Source organism: Manis javanica, chromosome 1 (assembly GCF_040802235.1).
Source record: "Manis javanica isolate MJ-LG chromosome 1, MJ_LKY, whole genome shotgun sequence".
Taxonomy (NCBI): Eukaryota; Metazoa; Chordata; class Mammalia; order Pholidota; family Manidae; genus Manis; species Manis javanica.
In genome coordinates, this window is record NC_133156.1 from 71,261,927 (window position 1) to 71,275,095 (window position 13,169).

The 13,169-nt window shown below is 32.8% G+C and overlaps 1 protein-coding gene across 1 annotated transcript in view; it reads left to right on the forward strand.

Moving 5' to 3' along the window:
- The window catches only part of ST8SIA4 (ST8 alpha-N-acetyl-neuraminide alpha-2,8-sialyltransferase 4), an 81,193-nt gene extending 70,126 nt beyond the window's left edge, over positions 1-11,067 (forward strand). The window contains exon 6 of the mRNA XM_037011962.2: positions 6,757-11,067. Within this exon, the coding sequence (XP_036867857.1) occupies positions 6,757-7,039 (283 nt within the window). The 3' untranslated portion in view covers positions 7,040-11,067. The remainder of the gene's footprint in view (positions 1-6,756) is intronic.
- The last annotated feature ends 2,102 nt before the right edge of the window (positions 11,068-13,169 follow it).

Genomic DNA, 13,169 nt, shown 5'->3' on the forward strand with positions numbered 1-13,169 from the left:
GTACAACGTGTTGGCTGAGCAAAATTGGACAATTTATTTTACTTTTTGAGCTATTTACTGGACCCTCTATGAAGTAGGAATGGTAATATATATTAGAGGATATATCACAGGAGTTTATGAGGATCATGTGAAAGTATTTTGAAACTGTATGAAGTAGAATTACTACCACAATGACAACTACATGTTCACTAATAAACAGGAGACACTTGGTAAAACCAATATAGTGTAAGTAGATCTAGAGTTTCTTAACACTGTTTCTACTGATTATGTATCTGTCCAGATAAAGAGAAGAAGGGCAAAAGTCAGAGTTAAGGTGGAAGTCTGATTTCTATAGTAGACATCAAATAACGTAAATAGATACCAAATAGAATATAGAGATTATTGGGCCTAAATTAATATCTCTACTTCTTTCTCCATGTCATGAGTTCTTTATCCCTCTGATGAATTAGGTTTATGAAGATTGATAAAAGACTTTCTGTATGTGTACTATGAAGAGCTTCTACAGGAAGAATTTTCTATTTTCTTTGTATCATCTACTTTATACAGAGCTCTGTATGTAAAGGACACATCAGGAAAAAAATATCAACAGATTAACCTCTTGAGATTACAAATTCATACTTTCATTTGAGTGACACTTAAGATACTTTAAGAAACCTTATTCAAATCTGCATGGAAATCCCTACCCTTTGATACATGTCACTTCCTTTGATATTTGTAATGTGGCTAAGTAACTTACATAGTGAAACTACAGAACTGTCTTCTGACTTGAGACACTTCTGAGGGTGTTCATGGAAAAAATGAGTCCTATATACTAGCCAGCTCTTATTTGCCTTTGAAAAAAGCCCAAAAGAGCTCTATGTGTAAAACATATCACCATTAACACTGGCCTCTTAATCACTAAAACACCATACAGATCTTTATTTTTCTCCATATGAACTCTAATTGAAAATGGTCCCAAGAACTTGCTGTTCCAGGCTGAGTGCAATTGGGAAGTGAAATAATCTAATTCCTTTTTTAGTTAAAATTGAAATCATCATAGCCAGATAGATGGGGCTTAAATCCTGGTCCTGTCATCTACAGTCTCCATAACCTTAAATCAGTTATTCAACCTCCCCAAGCCTTGGTGTCCTCATCAATGAAATAACATCTATTCATAGATTTATAATGAGGACTACATGAAATAAACACTGTACATAGAGCTCTTAACACTGTCTCTGACCCTTTATAAATGCTAAATAATTACTATCATTGTTACCTTTTAATAAATTGCCTATATTTTTATTCCTGGGTTTACTCTTGGGTTGCCCAAACCTCTCTGTCCCTTTGTTTCCTCACATGAAGTTGATTTAAGGCCTATCACTTTGTGCTTTCCTGGGATAATGTAAAGATTAATTCATGGTGGACTGAGTTATTCCTAGTGAGTACAGTGATGGAAATTGCATTGCTTTTAAAGAAATGATCACTAACCCCACTTATGGCTATAAAAGTCATTTCATAATCTTAAAAGGTATCATGAACTTTACCAAAACAGTTTCAAAACAAAATTAAGTTTTATGCCCTTAAAATATTTTGTTCATGTTGTGTGGCATATTGCAGACTGGGAAGAAAATGACATGACTGTTTGAACAGTTAAAAACAAAACAGCAGAGATAATGCCATTCCAATATGCCCAGGAATGGATGCTTTTTTAATAGTATATAGCCTTTATACATTAACTCCTTCAAAGAATGAACCAACATATTGACAAATATAGAGGACAGAATCCCCAAAAGTGCATATGTAATATTTGGATACTGTAAAAGAACAGTTTTAAGGAGGTGGGGTATAGAATTGGGATCGTCCAGTCATCTTCTGCAAAGATGAATTGTAGAAGGCTAATTGTTTAATAATATCCAAAATTTATAGATGTTTTAGAGCCAGAAGTCATATTATTTATCCGTAACAGAATCTTCCTGTGGAAACATGCACGAGACTCAGTTGTGAGAAGCTAAGTATGAGAGGAGAAATAGAGGAGATTTCCTAGAACTTAAAGTGCTTAGGTACCTAAAAAAGCTATGTGTTTCATCTCATGTTACAGATAAAAGAATTTCTGGGCTCATGAATGGAAACTTTGCATATAACATATTAAGTGAAAATTGTTGGCACAATGGAATTTCATACTTATATTCAAATTTATGTTTGATTTTTAGAAAAATAATAATATTCTAGTAGGAAAATTTTATATTCTAAACTTCTAGACTTCTTTGTTTAAATATAAATACAAATTAATATTCTTTGTTTGCCACATGTGAACTGTCATGACTATATTAAATGCTGTTGAATATAACATGTTTTGCTTTGTTTATAAAATGCTGATTGCTTGAAATAATGATGTATTTTGGCTCATTGAGTGTTTGTTACCTAATTTTATTATGAGATCAAATCTAATGTATTGCTGGCTTTAGAATCCAGAAGCATTTATTGAACATCTTCCTTGCTTTGCAATATATTAAAACCTGAAAGAAGGTAAAGGGAATAGAATGGGGAGGAGAAAGCAGAGCGGGACCAAGAGAGTTTCACGCAGCTTAACAAAGTGTGCAGCCTCATGGAAAGAAGACTGTAGACAGAGGAAATCCCAAACCATGTAGTCAGATGTTTTTTGTTTCTCAACTAAGGAAACATGCCCACTGAGGTTAAATGGCATGACCACAATTTTCCAGGCTATATGTAGTTATAGGAGGCAATGGGATATGAGATTTGAGAGTGGAACTGAAGAATGGGTTGTTGTGAGATACGTTGATATTCACCTGATATTGCCATGTGTCAGGCTTTATGCTATGCTCTTCCCACATACTACCTCTTTCACATTATCACAACAACCTTGTATGTGAACTATTACTAACCAGTGTCCAAGGAAGTGAAGTAGCTTCCTTCCACAAGGACTCATGAGCATTATATTCCAGATTCACACCCACATCTTATGACCATAAATATGGCTGACAAAAAACATTGATTTGGTGAGTTAAGGCATTTCAAGTGTTGAGGTTGTTTGAAATACCAGGACTGATATGTTGAAGGAAAAGAAGATGAGACACCTTGCTTAGCAAGAATAGAGCTTCTATGCTAAGAAGTGGTGAGATCTTTGGAGGCTATTGTATCTATAAAAAGTTAGAAATGTCAGTTTACACACAAAATCCAGGATTGATTTGGTTTTATACAATAAGGCAGAATATTGCAATGTTAAAGCAGAAAGGAAAGGAGGAAGTGTGGGAAAGAGGGAATTAATAGTATCTGAAATAAAACTTAGCCCAGTTGGTGAAAAATATTGTGTGTATTTTTATGAATGAATGTCATATATATTAAGATTCAAAACAGCCAGGGAAACAAAAGGATGCAGAACATTATAACAGTAATTACCTCTATGTGGTTAGATTACAGGTAAAATTTTTCTTCCTCATTCATTTCTTTTTTATCAAATTTTCAACAGTTTTCATCAAGTTTTCTGCATTGATTTTATAATTTAAAAAATACAATTTCTATAAAAAGAAATACATATATGGAAGCTAGATTATTTGCTGAATTGAAAAAATTGCCTAATTTGAAATTAACAGATATGAATTTGAGATAAAAATTAGTACAGTTTGTACTGAGAGTATGAATAGTTCATTATTTTATCAATGCATTATTTTCAATTTTATTTTTTCTTCATTAGGATTAAAAACTTAAGTTAATATTCTATTTATTTTTTTTAACTTCTCTCAATAAATGTGTAGTTTTAAATTTCAGCTTGTACATAAGAAGACTTACAGATACGAATTTTTTAATTGTACTGTGGGCTTTGGCTTGTAAAGTTGACAGATATTAACTAACTGATTCTGTTAATAGAAGTTAAAAAGAATATCCATTTCTGTCCTTTTCATATTTGGAATGTGTTCCTGGGAAGATACAGAATCTCAGTAATTGAGGTTGGCCTATACAATTTCAAGCTCAACCTTAGAGTTACGATGAGTACATAGTAAGTTCTTTTGACTGCATTTGGATCAGCTACTGGGTTTTTTAATTTCATAGAGTGTTATTACCTGTGGTCTTAGTTCTTGACCTCCTTTAAGGTTTTGTTTCAATTTACCTTTTCTATGTTGATGCTGTTTACTAAGGTCTATTTTTCTGTGATGTTTTTAGAAAATGGCATTTATTTTGTGCTTTTTCTCCAAAAATGTCTTGGCAAATTGGTAGTTTATTTTCTTTTGAAATTATTCAAATTGTTACAAGCCAATCATATAATACTGAATTTCTTCTTCTTTAGCATTTCTAAAGCAAGTTTATTAATACCAGTATTTTAACTGCATAAATTAGGAAAACACAGAATATTAAGCCTCTTTACCCATTATTTTCAAATAGGATGCTTTGTGATTGAGTTTAGTTTTCAAAAACACAGTGTTTACTAATAATATTAATTAATTAATTAATATCACAGGTATATCCTCCTGTGATTAAAAAACTCACAGATTTATTTCCTCCATAAAATCCTCACTGAAGTCACATCATAGAATTGAGAATTGCACTTTTCTGTTAGGTTCTTCTGAATGTGCTGATGTCTCCACAATGTTCATTTGCCTGCTCTACTTTTAGAGATCTAATACAGAGGATAAAAAGATGACATGACTGATTTTCAATTTGTGATATCTCATACAGTGCCCTGGATCAAAACTATTGAGTGATTGTACATCTCTGATACTGTTTTGAAACATTTAGGCCATTAATTTTGCCTTCATCATTTCTTTGTAACATTACAATTGCTTATTTCTGAAGAAGTTGGTTTGGTTTTTTGTCTGTGACCAATCAAAGTTGAGCAAATTTACAGGATCTCTCCAAGATTGGAAAATGGAGAGCATTTATTTATAATGTGACCTTGAAGTCCCATACAAGTGATATAGTCATTATATTATTTCCTGATTTTTTTTTCACTTTAGAAATAAGATAATTTAGCATGACATTCATATTGCCAGACTATTTCCAATCATTGACATTCCCTGATGGAAATAATTTTTTGACCAAGCTTAAACTTGTTTCAACCACTTTAAGAATGTATAAGTCAATGCAATTTTTAACTAGCCAACTTCATCAACTGACATTTGTAACCACATATGCATCACTCACAAAACTTTCCTATAATAGTCTTTTCATGTTAAGAATACCTGCTCTCTCAAAGCTTCAAGAATTTCAGGCTGTATCAGTCTCTTCAAAGCCTTTGAACTGTAGGTCATCTGTGTCTCATATTAACTATATATATGTGCAATAGTTTTTGCTTATTCAGCTACCTTTCAATTTTGATAAGATGCTTATATATTCTTCTCTGAAAATTTCTTATGAATCTTCTCTACGAAGAATAGGTTTTCTCAAAACCCCTGTGATAACAAAGATGCATGATGAATGTCACATTGCTTAAAACTTTCAGCACATGGCCTTCACCCAACAAAAAAAATAAAAATGTGAAAAGTCAATCCTGGTTCAAAGCAGGCAGAAAAAAGGGAAGGGCAATGGATAAGTTTATTTTCTCTTCTTTGGATATTTGTAGAGAGGATGGAAAATCCAATATTTCTTTAAACAACATGTAGTAGCCTAGATATATTTTATCTCCCCTAAAAAGCTTCAAAAATAATATTTTTAATAGGAAAAAAGGAACTATATTATGTAAAATCTAAGAGAAGTGTTTAAATACAGATGGCCAGAATCTAACATAATCTTCCCTTACATTTGGATGGCACGGTATGTATTTCCCCAAATAAGAGATAATAGGAAAAAACAAAAATTTAAAAAAAACACATTATTAATGTTATTTCTAGTTATAATTGGGCAGTTTTGAAAGTGGAGAAAATCTACACTCTTTTTTTTTTAGCTGTTTCCACATAAGATAATGAATATACCTAGAAGCATCGCAAACCCATCCCTGCCAAATGTGATGTTTAACTTGTGAGTTTGTATGCTTTTCAGCATGAAAAGCATTCATTCAGTTTGTATGAATAAAGTTTAGCAACAGTGATCGATCTGAACCTTTCAGAGTATTGTATTGCCTTTGAAAATGAATAGTGTGGAGTACTTAACAGCACTGAAAATAATTTTACCTATTTAACAAAATGTTAAACTGCATAACTGGTGAACAATTTACAACTATGTGCTATTTGTTTTATGTTGCTCTACTGTGGGTTGAGGCAGTATTTTTAATTAGCTTTAGTAAAATCTGACTTGGACAATAGAAATTGAGTAAGTCAGTTAGTATAATACAGGCAAAGTATTTTTATTTGTTAGGGCTTTTAATTGAAATATCAGAGATTTTGAAAACCTATAGGTGTAGTTTCCAATTCTCTTTTTCTAGGAGAATTACTTAATCTTCACCAAATTACTGTCCCTTTTGTAGCCATATTTAACACCTTCTGAGAATATTCTGCTCTCTATATTATAAATATGTTTGCTGATAAGTTATTTTGAATATGAGATTCAACAGTCGTATTTACCATCATCCCAGGTCCCCTGGCTATTTATATAGCCTCAAAAATAAACAAGAAAATAATGAATAAAAAAATTAATAAATGCATTAAATTTCCTAAGTGCTTAAGAAGTATATTATTTCTCAGCAATCTTTTGAATGTTATTCATAAAGATTCTTTTCAAATTTCATTTACTTTAATTCTGCATAGCATAATCACTAGAGGGTATGTTGTGTGTTTCTCTAAATTCTTCTCTTCTGTGTTTTTCTCCCCCTTCTCTCCCCCACCCCAGTTACTGGCTGACAAACAAAGTTCCCATCAAAAGACCCAGCACAGGTCTCCTCATGTATACACTTGCCACAAGATTCTGTGATGAAATTCACCTGTATGGATTCTGGCCATTTCCTAAGGATTTGAATGGAAAAGCTGTCAAATATCATTACTATGATGACTTAAAATATAGGTACTTTTCCAATGCAAGCCCTCACAGAATGCCATTAGAATTCAAAACATTAAATGTGCTACATAACAGAGGAGCTCTGAAATTGACAACAGGGAAGTGTGTAAAGCAATAAGCACATTTGGAAACATACAAACAATATGCACTTCTCTTCTGAAGATGCTTCCTAAGATTTGAAAATAGGATCCAAAACAAGATTGGGTTTCAACATCCGCCAATTATCTGAAAGGTGATAAAGGATATTCATGAGAAATCCACTACCAGCTGATGAAATACCTGCAAAGTGCTCTAAAAAAGAAATATTTTGACTTCAAGGGTCCTAGTAAGTGCCACTTCCACTAAGAACACAGTCTGAATGTATAATCTGTAGTGTTTACAAGATCCAACGACGCACTCGTCATTAGTTAGAGAAGCAAATCTGTTCGTCACTGTTCGGCTGTCACTGCAACGTCAAGCACATGAGAAGAGCAACCCAGGAACACAGCTCAGCCCTTGGGGAAATTAAACCATCCTTGTCAGCAGAAATCAAGATGGAAACAGTTTGAGCAGTGAAATCCACAAGGTTAAACAACTCAAGTAAATGCCTTCAGTCAGGACTCTTAATCTGATCATGAATTTCATGTTTCCGTATCTGCTTTTGTTTGTCTTCTGGGATATCTTTTTTGGTTTGGGTTTTGGGGTGCTTAGAAATTCTTTCTGAGATAAACACAAAAGAGATAAATAACTGTCAAGTAATCATTTTTAAAGTTCTTGTATTTTGTAAGAACAATCACACAATGACTTTGTAAAAAGATGTTATTTTGCACAGCTCTAAACCTTCAGATCTTTTTCTAGTTGTGTAGAAGGTACCAGCTAAATTGTACCACTCGGTAATCTTGAACCATTCTGAAGGAAAGATGTTTTATGTCATCTGACATGGTAACAGCAGAAAAAAAAAAGTACTTTTGTACCAAAGATTATACTGATGTTCTACACAGCAAATCATTCTCCTTTCATGAAAATAATGTATTAATACATTATTACCCTACTCATGTGAAAGGTATGTAGATATTTTCAATTCTCCCAACTCAAACTTTTCTTTATTTGAAGGAAGACTTCCACAGATTTTACATTTCATAATAATTTTGTGGAAGACTTTGCCCCAAATAAATGTTAGACTGACAGGGCTGAAATGTGATTTCCAATTTTTTTATTTTTCCCTTATTATTCAAATGGAGAGATGGGTATGCTCTTTTTAGCATTATTAAATTTTCTTAGTGCAAAAACAACAATAATGTTGTCTCCATAATAGATGATTAATTTAAGAGGTTAACAATGAAACTGTGTGTCAGTATTTTGTACTTCAAATGAATTCAGTTGACCAATTTTTTCTGTGGTTAAATTTATGCATGTTATCACATTAATGTGTTTTAAAAGAAGCACATGAGATTAGTAATAAAGTGATTTTAACATATAACAGAATTGAACAGGAGGCCAGTTTCTGGTAATTTATAGTACCAGGTGTAGTAGTAGTATAATTCTGGTAGATAATTCTGATGGTAAATTGTTTCTTTAGAAAGCAGAAGTGCTATATTCCCACTTCTACTCTTGGCCTGACACAGCTTAGATGACTTCTTGTTTCTTAGGGAAGCCGGTCTGGAAAGAAGAAATAGCACGGCAAATGCATGTGTTTTATTTCTTAGGGAATACAGGCTGAAAAGAGCATAAACATCATGGAGAATATAAATATGTTATCATGGAGGATAGTCACAGTAGTACAATTCTCAATATATTAATAATATGTGCTATTATTTTAAAAAATATGGTAAAACCTAGGGATACAGAACACTATATTTTCTGAGAATTCATGTGTCTCTAAGAAAACAAAATTGAATGCATAAAGGAGATGCATAGCTGAAAATGGATAGGACATGATGCACTTTTATCATTAACCTCTTGTCTTTTGGAATTTTTGCAAGAATTAGGTACATTTTGAATACAAAGTTAAAAAGTCTGATTTATCTAACAGATCAAAAGTAGGTGATTTATAGAACCTTAATTTCAACTGTTTATGGATATGTTGTCTGAGTAGCCTTTTATTTGAATTCAATAGAAATTTTGAAGTCAAAAGTAAATTCTCACAAGTAAAATCCATCTCAGAATTAAAAGTATGTCTTAAAAAAGCATCCAGGTACCTTGCCATTTTTCTCCATTTTCAACAAATGTATTTAAATGATTCTGGGCCACAGCAAAGCATCCCAGCCATTCACTGTTCCGTACATTGGTGTTTATCTCATAGATGCATTGAGTGGTGCCTTTTTAACTTCACATTGCTTTGTTACCCTGTGCTTTGTGTTCTCTAAAATACGTTGCCCAATTCTGAAAATGCTCAGCATATAAAAAGGGCTTTAGTATCGACTGAGACTACTTTTGTTCATCTCAGGGAACTTTCAATACTCAAGAATGAATTCAATTAAAGGCATTTAGTGTTCAAGGAAGACACACTGTACATGACTATTTCATTCCCTATTGTATACCTTTCCATCTACCTTCCTGCTTCACAAGCTACTGTGGCCTTCTTACAGGGATAGGGCAAGGAGCTCAGAGAAGGCTAATAGCAAGAATACAAAAGAATCGAGATTTAATCAATAAGGAGCAAAAGGGATCATGATAAAATCACATTTTAAATACATACTTGAAATATCTGGGGTTTTTCCTTTTGAGACTATCATATGTTCACAGCTTTAATTTTTTATTTCTTTTTCATGAGTTAACCCTGTACCTGGCAGTGCTCAGGCAGTGATTGTGAAACATTCCTGTCCTTCAGAGAACATGGTTGTTACTGTGCTGTTGACGTGAATAGGCCATGGAAACATTTTCATCACTATGACCCAGCCTGTTCTATACTCAACATTAAGTTGCTGGAATAAGAAAAATGAATCAGTAACAGAGTTTCTGGGCAAATTTAGTGATTCAGCCCACAGGATTGACAAAATAACTGTGGAAGTTTTTCTATCTGAAAGAAGATGCTGGGCATTCAAATGTATTTATGTATTGTATATCATATGAAATGTATATCAATTGTTAATGGGAATTTCTATGCTTACAGAAGCAATTTATTTAAATAATGCTATGAGTAGTGTACATACCAACTAGTTATTAAGCTACTACACAGGAGAAGGGTGAACAAAGTAATTTATTTCTAATTGAACCGGTTAGTCATAATGCACACCATGTGGTATTTGGTTCATAAGAGTTGTTTTTATGTGGCTATTGTTGGAAATATCTATAATTGTGGAAAGGGTGTAGGAAGAGTAATGTATAGTTAGTTGTTACCTCTACAAGCTTGAAAGTTTCCCATGAGACATCATCAATATACCAATGTTTTAAAAAGTGAGTGAGAGATGGTTACTGTTTGTATTTGATAAGAGAAAATCCAAATAAAGCCCACCTAGAAATAGATATTTTATATGTGCTATAGATATATCTATATAGTACAAATAGACCTGTGTGATGCATATATACCATGTTATATATGTGTGTCTGTGTGTATACACACTGAGTCTGTAATATACACACGCTAGGTTTGTGTTATGCTGACATCTTCAGGGGCTGCACCGTGAAGCACTCCGGAGATAAGTCCTCTTTAGAATAAAGAAGTTTTTTTGAGACTTCAGTTACTAACCTGCTTTAAGAGGGATCTACTTTATAACTGAATTCTAAGTTGTTCATACCTAGAGTTACAATAAGGGTCTTGTATGTCCAAATCTTAAGAAAAGAAAAATTTTAAAAATTAAAAATAAAAAAATATATATTTCAAGCTAACAATGTATTTGAATTGCAGTTTTCAGATTGTGGCTCCAGGCCCTGTGTCTCTTACTTAAGTAGCACCTTTTAATAAATACTGTTTCTTTGTGTAGGCAAAAGCACAAGTGTTTCAAATGTATATAGCAGGAAACAAATGAGTTTACAAAGATAGCATTGCTGCACAGGATAATTGCTACTGAATAGTTCTTATATCATTTGTGAATTTGAAAGACGCGGTTTATTCTGACAAATTTATTCTGTTCAACACTGTTTCCCTATTGTTTATGTATAGCAATTGGGTGTTATTGTTTTAACCTTTGTAAGATTATAAAATAAATTAAATCCCTTTTTTTCCAATTTTTCTCTGCTCTCTTACATCCAAGCCCTTGTTAACACTCTGTATATCAATATAGGCTGATAGTTTTGAACAGATTTTAGCTAGTACCTTTTGTTTTCCTAAACCGGTTAGCCCCAGCCCATGGTAATTTGCCAAAGCAGTTATTTTAAAGTCTGTGCACAGGAATATGAACAATATCAAAAGCTTCATGAGCATCAGGAAATCCTTAACAATATTTGTGTGGTGAATTCTGTCTGTAGTTGAAGGAATGGAGTGCTACACAAGTTATAGTCATTTATATCCAATTTATATTCCCACTGACTGCTGTCAGCAAGTTACTTCAGCTTCACGGCTGGAGACGCCAGTGGCCCCTTACACATTACACATTCTGACTTGTGAATTCAGCTGCTACTATATCTCCTTCCTACTGTTTGCAGTTCACCTTCTAGGAGATAATTCTGAAAAACTGCATATTTACATCTTCTTTCATGGTTTTCTATAGTCGGCATATCTATGTTTTCATACTCTGAATTAGTTTATCTAGAAACTATTAACTATTTTCATGAGGTCACTTTTAATATTGTGTAATTTTGAAACATTTACTGCAGACCAACAATGCACTATTAATAATGGTTAAAGAATATAGATCTTATTTTTATTTGCATCGTTACCTGTTACTTTCAAAGATTCGTATGTAATGGGGAATCCCTATTTATTTCTTGGATATATTCAGACCTCATCATGAGCCTTTGAGGTGGGTACTGAATTTCCCAGTTCTAAGATGAAATTAAGGAAGAGGTTATGTGACTTGTTGAAGGTCACACAGCTCAGAAGTAAAAGAACCAGGATTTGAGTCCAAGTGGTCTGATTTCAGGGTCCACCCTATTAACCATCACGTTTTAATACCACCCCTTTTTAACTGGAACAAATTCCCCTGGAAACAAAGTTCCCAAATAAATTATTATTCAATGAAAACAGATCAAAACTATAGGTAAATTTTGAAACTTTGGTAGAGTCTAATGAATGATCCCTGTCCCCAAACAAAACAATCTTTCATGACAAGATCTATGCCTTCCGGGTCAGGGACTGTCCTGGATGGTGCTACCTAAACACTGCCAATTCTTGCTCCAAGTTCCTCCTGTATTTTTTTCATACAAGCTGGAGTATTTTTATGTCATCATATGACTTTCTGTATCACAAAATTTGTTACATTAAAGCTATTTTAAAGTCTGATTATGAGATTCCTACACCAACAGTTTGAATTTGGGAGTTGCTTTCATCTCTATCAGTAACTATTTACAGAAATGCCTTAAGGTTGAACTTCTGCAAATGGCCAAGTTCATCCATTTTATATTGATTTTTTTTTTACTAGTCTCCTTTTACTGTGAGAGTAGCCTAATTTCCAAATTAAGGGGCCACTTTACTGATTTCCCTTATACACTAGTTTAATCGTACATAAACCCATGAAAGGAAAAAAACAAAACCTTGGCTACAAGAGCAAAATTATTATTTAGTGCATTTAAAAAAAATAAATTTCAGTCACTTAATTGCTCAATTTCTGGAATCTCAATAAACAAGTTATATTAAAGAAATGAATGTGAATATAAATCTCTCTTTTTAAAAAGTGTTTGCTTCCAAATTGCTAATTTCTGACTCAAACATCAAAGTAGAATTTCTCAAGTATGCACAAGAGAATACCAGTCCAGGACATGCTCTGCAAAAATGTGCTCAGTTATGAATGACAATTATTTATATCTCTCCCTTGGAAATTCAGGAAATACATTAACACAGAAAAAGATCTCAGTAATCTTGCAATAAATTAGGAAATTTCTATTTAAAAAGTTACAGATAATTTCGTATAAAACTTCTATTAAGTGTGAAGTTACACTGGACAGAGGACAGAATATACTCTGAATATAATAATACAAGAGAAGAGAGCAGGTAAGAATTCCAGTTAGAAAGGCTGATGCCCTCTTTATTCAGTGTCTTCCTTTCCCAGGGATCAAATTATTTTTGTTAATAATATTTTCAAATATGAAAGATATTTTAAACATATATTTATTTATTCTCTAAACTTTTATATTAATTTTTACTTTAACAATTACTCTTTTCAAAAATATTA